This window comes from Oncorhynchus nerka, linkage group LG7 (assembly GCF_034236695.1).
Source record: "Oncorhynchus nerka isolate Pitt River linkage group LG7, Oner_Uvic_2.0, whole genome shotgun sequence".
Taxonomy (NCBI): domain Eukaryota; kingdom Metazoa; phylum Chordata; class Actinopteri; order Salmoniformes; family Salmonidae; genus Oncorhynchus; species Oncorhynchus nerka.
In genome coordinates this window covers 18,376,301-18,388,111 of record NC_088402.1, presented here as the reverse complement: position 1 = coordinate 18,388,111, position 11,811 = coordinate 18,376,301, and the positions used below count along the sequence as shown (strand labels likewise).

The window sequence follows — 11,811 nt, the reverse complement described above, 5'->3', positions numbered from 1 at the left end:
TACCACTATCTGACTTTAGCCTTGTGTTGCCCCTGGCTACTACCACTATCTGACTGTAACCTTGTTTTCCCCCTGGCTACTACCACTATCTGACTGTAGCCTTGTGTTGACCCTGGCTACTACCACTATCTGACTGTAGCCTTGTGTTGCCCCTGGCTACTACCACTATCTGACTGTGTCCTTGTGTTTCCCCTGGCTACTACCACTATCTGACTGTAGCCTTGTGTTGCCCCTGGCTACTACCACTATCTGACTTTAGCCTTGTGTTGCCCCTGGCTACTACCACTATCTGACTTTATCCTTGTGTTGCCCCTGGCTACTACCACTATCTGGCTGTAGCCTTGTGTTGCCCCTGGCTACTACCACTATCTGACTGTAGTCTTGTGTTGCCCCTGGCTACTACCACTATCTGACTGTAGCCTTGTGTTGCCCCTGGCTACTACCACTATCTGACTGTAGCCTTGTGTTGCCCCTGGCTACTACCACTCTCTGACTGTATCCTTGTCTCTACAGTTCCACCCTGACAACCCAGTCACAACCATGATTACAGGTCGAGGAAGAGATCCCCTGTATCTACTATTAATATTGGTACACTCTATGCCAGTCCACACACCTGTTTATTGCTAATATAATGCTGATATAACATTGGTATAACGCTATTTGTGAGCACACCCAATGTTGAGACATCCCTGTTCCTCTTGGTAGGCCGTCATTGTAAATAAGAATTTGTTCTTAATTCCTAATAATATATATGTTTTTATTGAGTGCATATATCAGACACCATCTTTTGGAGATCTACCGCAGTGATAGAGAGTACTGCACTTTGAGAACTGAGAGAGAGAGGAAGAGAGAATCCAGAGTAGATTCTGTAATCCTGTGTTTTTGCAGTAGGATTAAAATCCTGCTCAGATTTGCTGTGGATGGAGTTGGGGCTGACTGGGAATAGGGAGGGGGTGGGGCTTACTGGGAAGAGGGAGGGGGTGGGGCTTACTGGGAAGAGGGAGGGAGGGATATGGGTGGTGAAGGGGGGTGGAGTGGATTAGGGACTGCAGATCATATCCTCTTAATCTACAGCTGTGTGAGAGGGGGAGGGGCATTGAGAGCGAAGGGGAGGGGCTTACAGGAGGACCACCTAATTGTGTAGCATGTAGATGGAATGAACATGTCCCCTAGACACAGATCTAAGATCAGTTTGTGTCAGTATCAGTCACCTGTAGAAAGGGAGAGGAGTTTCGAAGGGCAACCGAAAGAGTCCGGAAAAATGTTAATGATTGCATGTGAACTCAAACAAACCCTCAACAGCAGGAGGGGATTTGGTGTAAGGAGGGGCTAGGAGGGCGTGTGTTTGTGTGTGTGTGTGTGTGTGTGTGTGTGTGTGTGTGTGTGTGTGTGTGTGTGTGTGGTGGTGGTGGGGGTGAGGTATTAAAGGGAGTGTTGAGGGAGGGGATTGAGAACAACTGAATCTGTGTCCACATCTGTGTGAGCAAGCTATCTGCCTCCATCTCTCTCGATTTCTCTCTCTGTCCTTAGTGTCTCTCTCCTCTTTATTTCATTCTAGTTCTATTTCTTTCATCTTCTATCTCTGTTTTTCATCTTCTATCTCCGTTTTTCATCTTCTATCTGTTTAGAGACTGTTGATCATTGTGTAGTAGACTGAAGGGTAGAGACTGTTGATCATTGTGTAGTAGACTGAAGGGTAGAGACTGTTGATCATTGTGTAGTAGACTGAAGGGTAGAGACTGTTGATCAGTGTGTAGTAGACTGAAGGGTAGAGACTGTTGATCAGTGTGTAGTAGACTGAAGGGTAGAGACTGTTGATCATTGTGTAGTAGACTGAAGGGTAGAGACTGTTGATCATTGTGTAGTAGACTGAAGGTAGAGACTGTTGATCATTGTGTCTGAAGGGTAGAGACTGTTGATCATTGTGTAGTAGACTGAAGGGTAGAGACTGTTGATCATTGTGTAGTAGACTGAAGGGTAGGACTATCATTGTGTAGACTGTAGATCATTGTGTAGTAGACTGAAGGGTAGAGACTGTTGATCATTGTAGTGAAGGGTAGACTGTTGATCATTGTGGTAGACTGACTGTTGATCATTGTGAAGTAGACTGAAGGGTAGAGACTGTTGATCATTGTGTAGTAGACTGAAGGGTAGAGACTGTTGATCATTGTGTTGTAGACTGAAGGGTAGAGACTGTTGATCATTGTGTAGTAGACTGAAGGTAGAGACTGTTGATCATTGTGTAGTAGACTGAAGGGTAGAGACTGTTGATCATTGTGTAGTAGACTGAAGGGTAGAGACTGTTGATCATTGTGTAGTAGACTGAAGGGTAGAGATTGTTGATCATTGTGTAGTAGACTGAAGGTTAAGGGCAGAGGAGACAGTTTTAGACCAACTATCACTGAGTGGTGGTGGTTGACTTGTGGTTAGGTTAGCATAGCTGTGGTCGAGGAGCGGTCGAAGAGCGTTCATGGTCCTGGCTATGGAGGACGCCTGTCCCAACGGGGTGGAGGTAGCGGTGGATTCCCCTCCGGATGCAGCCGGGACGGGAGAGCAAGGCGAGACAGGAGATGGGTCGGCTGGGGAGGGGGCGGCTGCTGAGCCCACAGAGGGAGCCGACACATCAGGAGGTGAGATTCTCAGTTGCAGATATTGATACTGTGGAAGAATGTTGTTACCAGATAGGTATAGTTTAGCTGTGAGGGGGGATATATGTGGTTGCCAGATAGATATAGTTTAGCTGTGAGGGGGGATATATGTGGTTGCCAGATAGATATAGTTTAGCTGTGAGGGGGGATATATGTGGTTGCCAGATAGATATAGTTTAGCTGTGAGGGGGGATATATGTGGTTGCCAGATAGATATAGTTTAGCTGTGAGGGGGGATATATGTGGTTGCCAGATAGATATAGTTTAGCTGTGAGGGGTGATATTTGTGGTTGCCAGATAGACATAGTTTACCTGTGAGGGGTGATATTTGTGGTTGCCAGATAGATATAGTTTAGCTGTGAGGGGTGATATATGTGGTTGCCAGATAGATATAGTTTAGCTATGAGGGGTGATATCTGTGGTTGCCAGATAGATATAGTTTAGCTGTAAGGGGTGATATTTGTGGTTGCCAGATAGATATAGTTTAGCTGTGAGGGGTGATATTTGTGGTTGCCAGATAGATATAGTTTAGCTATGAGGGGTGATATTTGTGGTTGCCAGATATATGTAGTTTAGCTGTGAGGGGTGATATATGTGGTTGCCAGATAGATATAGTTTAGCTATGAGGGGTGATATTTGTGGTTGCCAGATAGACATAGTTTACCTGTGAGGGGTGATATTTGTGGTTGCCAGATAGATATAGTTTAGCTGTGATATTTGGGGTGAGATATATGTGGCTGTGAGGGTGATATATGTGGTTGCCAGATAGATATAGTTTAGCTGTGAGGGGTGATATTTGTGGTTGCCAGATAGATATAGTTTAGCTGTGAGGGTGATATTTGTGGTTGCCAGATAGATATAGTTTAGCTATGAGGGGTGATATTTGTGGTTGCCAGATAAATATAGTTTAGCTGTGAGAGGTGATATTTGTGGTTGCCAGATAGATATAGTTTAGCTGTGAGGGGTGATATTTGTGGTTGCCAGATAGATATAGTTTAGCTGTGAGGGGTGATATTTGTGGTTGCCAGATAGATATAGTTTAGCTATGAGGGGTGATATTTGTGGTTGCCAGATAAATATAGTTTAGCTGTGAGAGGTGATATTTGTGGTTGCCAGATAGATATAGTTTAGCTGTGAGGGGTGATATTTGTGGTTGCCAGCCATTCATTACCCTCCAGGGGAAAGATACTTTTTAACTATTTCTACTCCAAAGGTGTTTACAGTTGTCCCCTTATTAAAATGACATGACTTACACAAGGCCTGTAACATAAATACATAAAAATATATTTTTTGTGTGTGTACATGTGTGAGTGTGTGTGTGTGTATGATTTCCAGGCAACACTGTAGTCTTGTCACTTTCTTAGTCAGCTGTTTTTGTGGCACACACCTCCCGGTGATCACCTAGGATTATGACCCTCTCTCACCATGGTGTGTGTGTGTGTGTGTGTGAATGAGTGCACACTCTTTTTCATATGCTTGATGCAATGAAAAGTTATGCATGTGTATGTGTGTGTATGCGTGTGTATGCATGTGTATGTGTGTGTATGCATGTGTATCTGCGTGTATTCTAATAATACCACTTCAGATCATGCCATGGTTCTGGTCTAATTCATACTCCCCATGAATTACAATGACATTCAGGCAGAGATCAATTTATATAAAGCCTGGATATTACTATATTATTATACACACAGTGCATTTGGACAGTATTTAGACCCCTTGACTTTTTCCACTTTTTGTTATGTTCCAGCCTTAAAAAATCAATTCAATATGTTTTTCCCCTCATCAATCTACACACAATACCCCATAATGACAGAGAGAAAAACAGGTTTTTAGACATTTTTGCAAATGTACACTACCGTTCCAACAGTGGGGTCACTTAGAAATGTCCTTGTTTTTGAAAGAAAACATTTTTGAAAATAACATCAAATTGATCAGAAATACAGTGTAGACATTGTAAATGTTGTAAATGACTATTGTAGCTGGAAACAGCTGATTATTAATGGAATATCTACATAGGCGTACAGAGGCCCATTATCAGCAACCATCACTCCTGTGTTCCAATGGCACGTTGTGTTAGCTAATCCAAGTTTATCATTCTAAAAGGCTAATTGATTATTAGAAAAACCCTTTTGCAATTATGTTAGCACAGCTGAAAACTGTTGTTCTGATTAAAAAAGCAATAAAACTGTCCTTCTTTAAACTAGTTGAGTGTCTGGAGCATCAGCATTTGTGGGTTTGATTACAGGCTCAAAATGCCCAGAAACAAATAACTTTCTTCTGAAACTCATCAGTCTGTTCTTGTTCTGAGAAATGAAGGCTATTCCATGCGAGAAATTGCCAAGAAATTGAAGATCTCGTACAACGCTGTGTACTACTCCCTTCACAGAACAGCGCAAACTGGCTCTAACCAGAATAGAAAGAGTGGGAGGCCCCGGTGCACAACTGAGCAAGAGGACAAGTACATTAGAGCGTCTATTTTGAGAAACAGACGCCTCACAAGTCCTCAACTGGCAGCTTCATTAAATAGTACCCGCAAAACACCAGTCTCAACGTAAACAGTGAAGAGGTGACTCCGGGATGCTGGCCTTCCAGGCAGAGTTGCATAGAAAAAGCCGTATCTCAGACTGGCCAATAAAAATAAAATATTAAGATGGGCAAAAGAACACAGTCACTGGACAGAGGAAGATTGGAAAAAGTGTTATGGACAGACAAATCTAAGTTTGAGGTGTTCGGATCACAAAGAAAAGTGTGATGGTAAAGTGGGAGATTTGTACAGGGTAAAAGGGATTTTGAAGAATGAAGGCTATCACGTTTTACGCCATGCCATACCCTGTGGACGGCACTTAATTGGAGCCAATTTCCTCCTACAACAGGACAATGACCCAAATTACAGCTCCAAACTATGCAATAACTTTTTAGGGAAGAAGCAGTCAGCTGGTATTCTGTCTATAATGGAATGGCCAGCACAGTCATCGGATCTCAACCCTATTGAGCTGTTGTGGGAGCAGCTTGACCGTATGGTACGTAGGAAAATCAAGCCAATCCAACTTGTGGGAGGTGCTTCAGGAACCATGGGGTGAAATCTCTTCTGATGACCTCAACAAATTGACAACTAGAATGCCAAAGGTCTGCAAGTCTGTAATTGCTGCAAATGGAGGATTCTTTGATGAAAGCAAAGTTTGAAGGATACAATTATTATTTCAATTCAAAATCATTATTTATAACCTTGTCAACGTCTTGACTGTATTTCTTAATAATTTTGCAACTCATTTCATGTATGTTTTCATGGAAAACAAGGACATTTCTAAGTGACCCCAAACGTTTGAACGATAGTGTACAGTTAGGACTCGGCGTTGCGGCGTGCGTAAGAACAGCCCTTAGCCGTGGTATATTGGCCATATATCACACCTCCTCGGGCCTTGATTCATTCTACTACAGGACCGTAGCGTGGGAAACCAGAGAGAGACCTGCAGAAGGAGAGAGTGGAGGAGAAACTGTGAAGAGAACTAGATTCTTGCAGAGGACTTCATTGTCTTCATGGCTTTACATATTTATTCTCAGGCACACAAACACGCGCACGCGCACACACGCAAATACATACACACAAACACGCACACACATACACACACACCTCCACAGTGCTGTAAGTGTATTACAGGGGCTTACCGGGGCTTTGAGACCCTAGGTTTAACGTCTTAGCTCTCTGATACCTGGATAGTCCACACCTCTCTCCTTGTCAGGACAGGAGAGGACACACAGGGTCAGAGAAGTCTTCCTCTCAGGACCAGACTCAAATGGAATTCATTGAGATAATTGGAAAGACGATATAATCGTATCAAACCACTATTTTCTGTCTAGTGGACTTCTGGATGGAAGTTGTTTTCCACTGAGGAACATTTCCAGGACTGATGGACAAGCTTCAGCTTGAAAACCAAACGACCAAAAAAAACTACAGAAGAACTGATTTGTAGGCTTGTCTAGTTTTTGACGTTGTTTTTTGTCTGACTGGAGTACAGTTTGGATTTGAATGATTTTATTTATTTATTGCTGTGACCTATCAACTGCAGTGAAAAGGACTGGTCTATTGAACTACATTGAGAGGGAGTGAATGAACTACAGGCATGGCCGCAGGTTGCACAGACTTCTACCTGTATTCTATTGGCATGGGAATTCTAAGTAGAATTTGAATGTGGTTGTGTGTTTTGGCTGGACTGTGCTAAAGCAGTATGAGAGGCTACAGACAGGGCAGGTGTCACTAAGGCAGTATGAGAGGGTACAGACAGGGCAGGTGTCACTAAGGCAGTATGAGAGGGTACAGACAGGACAGGTGTCACTAAGGCAGTATGAGAGGGTACAGACAGGGCAGGTGTCACTAAGGCAGTATGAGAGGTTACAGACAGGGCAGGTGTCACTAAGGCAGTATGAGAGGGTACAGACAGGGCAGGTGTCACTAAGGCAGTATGAGAGGGTACAGACAGGGCAGGTGTCACTAAGGCAGTATGAGAGGGTACAGACAGGGCAGGTGTCACTAAGGCCTACGCTTTCACTTGCTCTATTTATTTTTTCAACTAACTTTTGTTGCGTGTGTGTCTTGCATCTACTGTATGTGTGTGACTTACTCACTCACTCCCTCCCCCTCTCTCCTCTCTTCCCCCTCTCTTCCACCTTCCCCCTCTCTCCCCATCCCTCTCTCCTCCCTCCCCCCTGTCTCCCCATCTCTCTCCCTCTCTCCTCCCTTCCCCCTCTCTCCCATCCCTCCCCCTCTCTCCCCTTCCTTCCCCCTCTCCCCCATCGCCCCCCTCTCATCTCCCCCACAGCGATGCAGCAGGTGTTGAACAACCTGGGGGAGCTGCCCACCTCCACGGGGGCCAAAGACATCGACCTCATCTTCCTCAGAGGCATCATGGAGAGTCCCATTGTACGGTCACTCATCAAGGTAGCAGACACACATAGGGGAGAACACACTGAGACTGACTCACACACTGACAGGTCACAGGCTGGCAGGTCACCGGCTGACCCTCAGCTCCCCGCTAAGGTACTAATGTATCACCATGCTAATACGCAACACAACCCTGATGGTTTCCCTGATGATCACAATGACACAAGTCACACATGCACTACACACACATGCACTACACACACACACACACACACACGCACACACACGCGCTCACTCTAAGCTAGGGGGGTCAAACTCATGCCATGGAAGGACAAGTGTCTGCCGATTTGAGTTTTTTCCTTAATTAGTGATCTTAATTCATAAATCAAGTAGAAGGGAGGAGCGAAGACCCCCAGACTCACCCCTCTGTGGGTTGAGATTGACACGGGCTGTAACCCATGATCTGACATATTCACATGGGTGGGTTTGTCACGGCTACATCTGACATATTCACATGGGTGGGTTAGTCACTGCTACATCTGACATATTCACACGGGTGGGTTAGTCACTGCTACATCTGACATATTCACACGGGTGGGTTAGTCACTGCTACATCTGACATATTCACACGGGTGGGTTAGTCACTGCTACATCTGACATATTCACATGGGTGGGTTAGTCACTGCTACATCTGACATATTCACATGGGTGGGTTAGTCACTGCTACATCTGACATATTCACATGGGTGGGTTAGTCACTGCTACATCTGACATATTCACATGGGTGGGTTAGTCACTGCTACATCTGACATATTCACATGGGTGGGTTAGTCACTGCTACATCTGACATATTCACACGGGTGAGTTAGTCACTGCTACATCTGACATATTCACATGGGTGGGTTAGTCACTGCTACATCTGACATATTCAAATGGGTGGGTTAGTCACTGCTACATCTGACATATTCACATGGGTGGGTTAGTCACTGCTACATCTGACATATTCACATGGGTGGGTTAGTCACTGCTACATCTGACATATTCACATGGGTGGGTTAGTCACGGCTACATCTGACATATTCAAATCAAATCAAATGTATTTATATAGCCCTTCGTACATCAGCTGATATCTCAAAGTGCTGTACAGAAACCCAGCCTAAAACCCCAAACAGCAAGCAATGCAGGTGTAGAAGCACGGTGGCTAGGAAAAACTCCCTAGAAAGGCCAAAACCTAGGAAGAAACCTAGAGAGGAACCAGGCTATGTGGGGTGGCCAGTCCTCTTCTGGCTGTGCCGGGTGGAGATTATAACAGAACATGGCCAAGATGTTCAAATGTTCATAAATGACCAGCATAGTCGAATAATAATAAGGCAGAACAGTTGAAACTGGAGCAGCAGCACAGTCAGGTGGACTGGGGACAGCAAGGAGTCATCATGTCAGGTAGTCCTGGGGCACGGTCCTAGGGCTCAGGTCCTCAGAGAGAGAGAAAGAAAGAGAGAATTAGAGAGAGCATATGTGGGGTGGCCAGTCCTCTTCTGGCTGTGCCGGGTGGAGATTATAACAGAACATGGCCAAGATGTTCAAATGTTCATAAATGACCAGCATGGTCGAATAATAGTAAGGCAGAACAGTTTAAACTGGAGCAGCAGCATGGCCAGGTGGACTGGGGACAGCAAGGAGTCATCATGTCAGGTAGTCCTGGGACATGGTCCTAGGGCTCAGGTCAGTTGAAACTGGAGCAGCAGCATGGCCAGGTGGACTGGGGACAGCAAGGAGTCATCATGTCAGGTAGTCCTGGGGCATGGTCCTAGGGCTCAGGTCCTCCGAGAGAGAGAAAGAAAGAGAGAAGGAGAGAATTAGAGAACGCACACTTAGATTCACACAGGACACCGAATAGGACAGGAGAAGTACTCCAGATATAACAAACTGACCCTAGCCCCCCGACACATAAACTACTGCAGCATAAATACTGGAGGCTGAGACAGGAGGGGTCAGGAGACACTGGGTGGGTTAGTCACTGCTACATCTGACATATTCACACGGGTGGGTTAGTCACTGCTACATCTGACATATTCACATGGGTGGGTTAGTCACTGCTACATCTGACATATTCACATGGGTGGGTTAGTCACTGCTACATCTGACATATTCACATGGGTGGGTTAGTCACTGCTACATCTGACATATTCACATGGGTGGGTTAGTCACTGCTACATCTGACATATTCACATGGGTGGGTTAGTCACTGCTACATCTGACATATTCACATGGGTGGGTTAGTCACTGCTAGACAGGATGATGTCATGAAGAGGAGTGCCTGCAGCTCTCCCAATCCCAGGCAGCCAAGGGCCTGTTGGTGACCGTCACAGCCTGGGCAGGGGGATGAGGGTCATAGGGCTGCCTGTGTGAGGTGCCCCTGGAGTTCTCTGTTCGTCACAGACTGACCCCCCTGGTGACAGATACTCTGACCACTGGAGTGAACTCCTGCCCCGAAATAGTCGGCTGTCCAAGTGTGTGTGGGGGAACTTCCTCACCAGAATACCACCACAGAACCCTCACTCAACAACACAACTTACTGACCAACCACATCAATGGTTAGAACACTATCTATCAACCAGTGAACCACTTCCTCTCATGTCTATATGACCCCTATAACCTTTAGCCTCTGATCCCCGCAGGCCCACGAGCGATTGGAGGACGTGAGGCTGGAGGCGGTGCAGGACAACAACGTGGAGCTGGTCACAGACATCCTGGGCGACATCACCGCCCTCAGCGTCCGCGACGACAGAGCAGCGGAACTCTCCCGAATCCTCCAGGAGCCCCACTTCCAGGTGAGGAACCCAGTCACTAAAGTTAAAGGTTGTAGTTGATGCTAATTCTTGTGAATCTGAAAGCATTGGCTACATTCTTAGAGAAAAGGGTTCCAAAAAGGTTATTTGACTGTCCCCATAGGAGAGCTCTTTAGGGGACATGGTTTTACCTTGAACCCAATATGGTTCTACCTGGAACCAAAAGGGTTCTCATATGGGGACAATTTAGGATTGAGGATTGGGCAAAACATGAGCAGAAAATGTTATGGTGTTATTCAATGTTGATGGTTCTATATCGGTACAGCAACACTTCTATACTGTACATGTACATGCATCTCAACTCTTGTTATGAAAGGGGAAATGGTTTAGGATCAAACCCCTCCCTTGGAATACTGACCTCTATCCATCGACCTGTCAGAGGACTTAGAGGGATTTTAAGAGTGTGAACCAATAGGATTTATATATTTGAGAATGGAATATCTCTGCACCAATCAGAAGCATGCATGCTGTCAGCTCAGAGATAAGACCTTGATATGAGAGAGAAAGAGAGAAGAGAGAGCGAGAGAGACACAGAGAGAGAGACAGAAGAGTGAGAGACAGACAGAGACAGACTCCCCTTTAAACTAGGCTGTTTCTCTCCCCTTTAAACTAGGCTGTGTTTCTCCCCTTTAAACTAGGCTGTTTCTCCCCTTTAAACTAGGCTGTTTCTCTTCCCTTTAAACTAGGCTGTGTTTCTTTAAACTAGGCTGTGTTTCTCCCCTTTAAACTAGGCTGTGTTTCTCCCCTTTAAACTAGGCTGTGTTTCTCCCCTTTAAACTAGGCTGTTTCTCTCCCCTTTAAACTAGGCTGTGTTTCTCTCCCCTTTAAACTAGGCTGTTTCTCTCCCCTTTAAACTAGGCTGTTTCTCTCCCCTTTAAACTAGGCTGTATTTCTCTCCCCTTTAAACTAGGCTGTGTTTCTCCACTTTAAACTAGGCTGTGTTTCTCTCCCCTTTAAACTAGGCTGTGTTTCTCTCCCCTTTAAACTAGGCTGTGTTTCTCTCCCCTTTAAACTAGGCTGTATTTCTCTCCCCTTTAAACTAGGCTGTGTTTCTCTCCTTTAAACTAGGCTGTGTTTCTCCCCCTTTAAACTAGGCTGTGTTTCTCTCCACTTTAAACTAGGCTGTTTCTCTCCTTTAAACTAGGCTGTTTCTCTCCTTTAAACTAGGCTGTTTCTCTCCTTTAAACTAGGCTGTTTCTCCCCTTTAAACTAGGCTGTGTTTCTCTCCCCTTTAAACTAGGCTGTGTTTCTCTCCCCTTTAAACTAGGCTGTGTTTCTCTCCTTTAAACTAGGCTGTGTTTCTCTCCTTTAAACTAGGCTGTGTTTCTCTCCCTTTTAAACTAGGCTGTGTTTCTCCCCTTTAAACTAGGCTGTGTTTCTCCCCTTTAAACTAGGCTGTGTTTCTCCACTTTAAACTAGGCTGTGTTTCTCC

At 45.2% G+C, this 11,811-nt stretch overlaps 1 protein-coding gene across 3 annotated transcripts in view; it reads left to right on the top strand.

Moving 5' to 3' along the window:
* Window positions 1–2,089: 2,089 nt before the first annotated feature.
* The window catches only part of LOC115120345 (protein PALS2-like), a 26,090-nt gene continuing 16,368 nt past the window's right edge, over window positions 2,090–11,811 (top strand). Inside the window, exons 1-4 of one of the 3 annotated variants that reach the window (XM_065020278.1) lie at window positions 2,090–2,630; window positions 7,469–7,640; window positions 8,807–8,819; window positions 10,209–10,361. In XM_065020278.1, coding sequence (XP_064876350.1) covers window positions 2,471–2,630; window positions 7,469–7,640; window positions 8,807–8,819; window positions 10,209–10,361 — 498 coding nt within the window. In that variant the 5' untranslated portion in view covers window positions 2,090–2,470. Of the gene's footprint in view, window positions 2,631–6,398; window positions 6,783–7,468; window positions 7,641–8,806; window positions 8,820–10,208; window positions 10,362–11,811 lie in introns of those variants that run through there. The other 2 variants (XM_065020276.1, XM_065020277.1) reach the window with 2 other exon arrangements.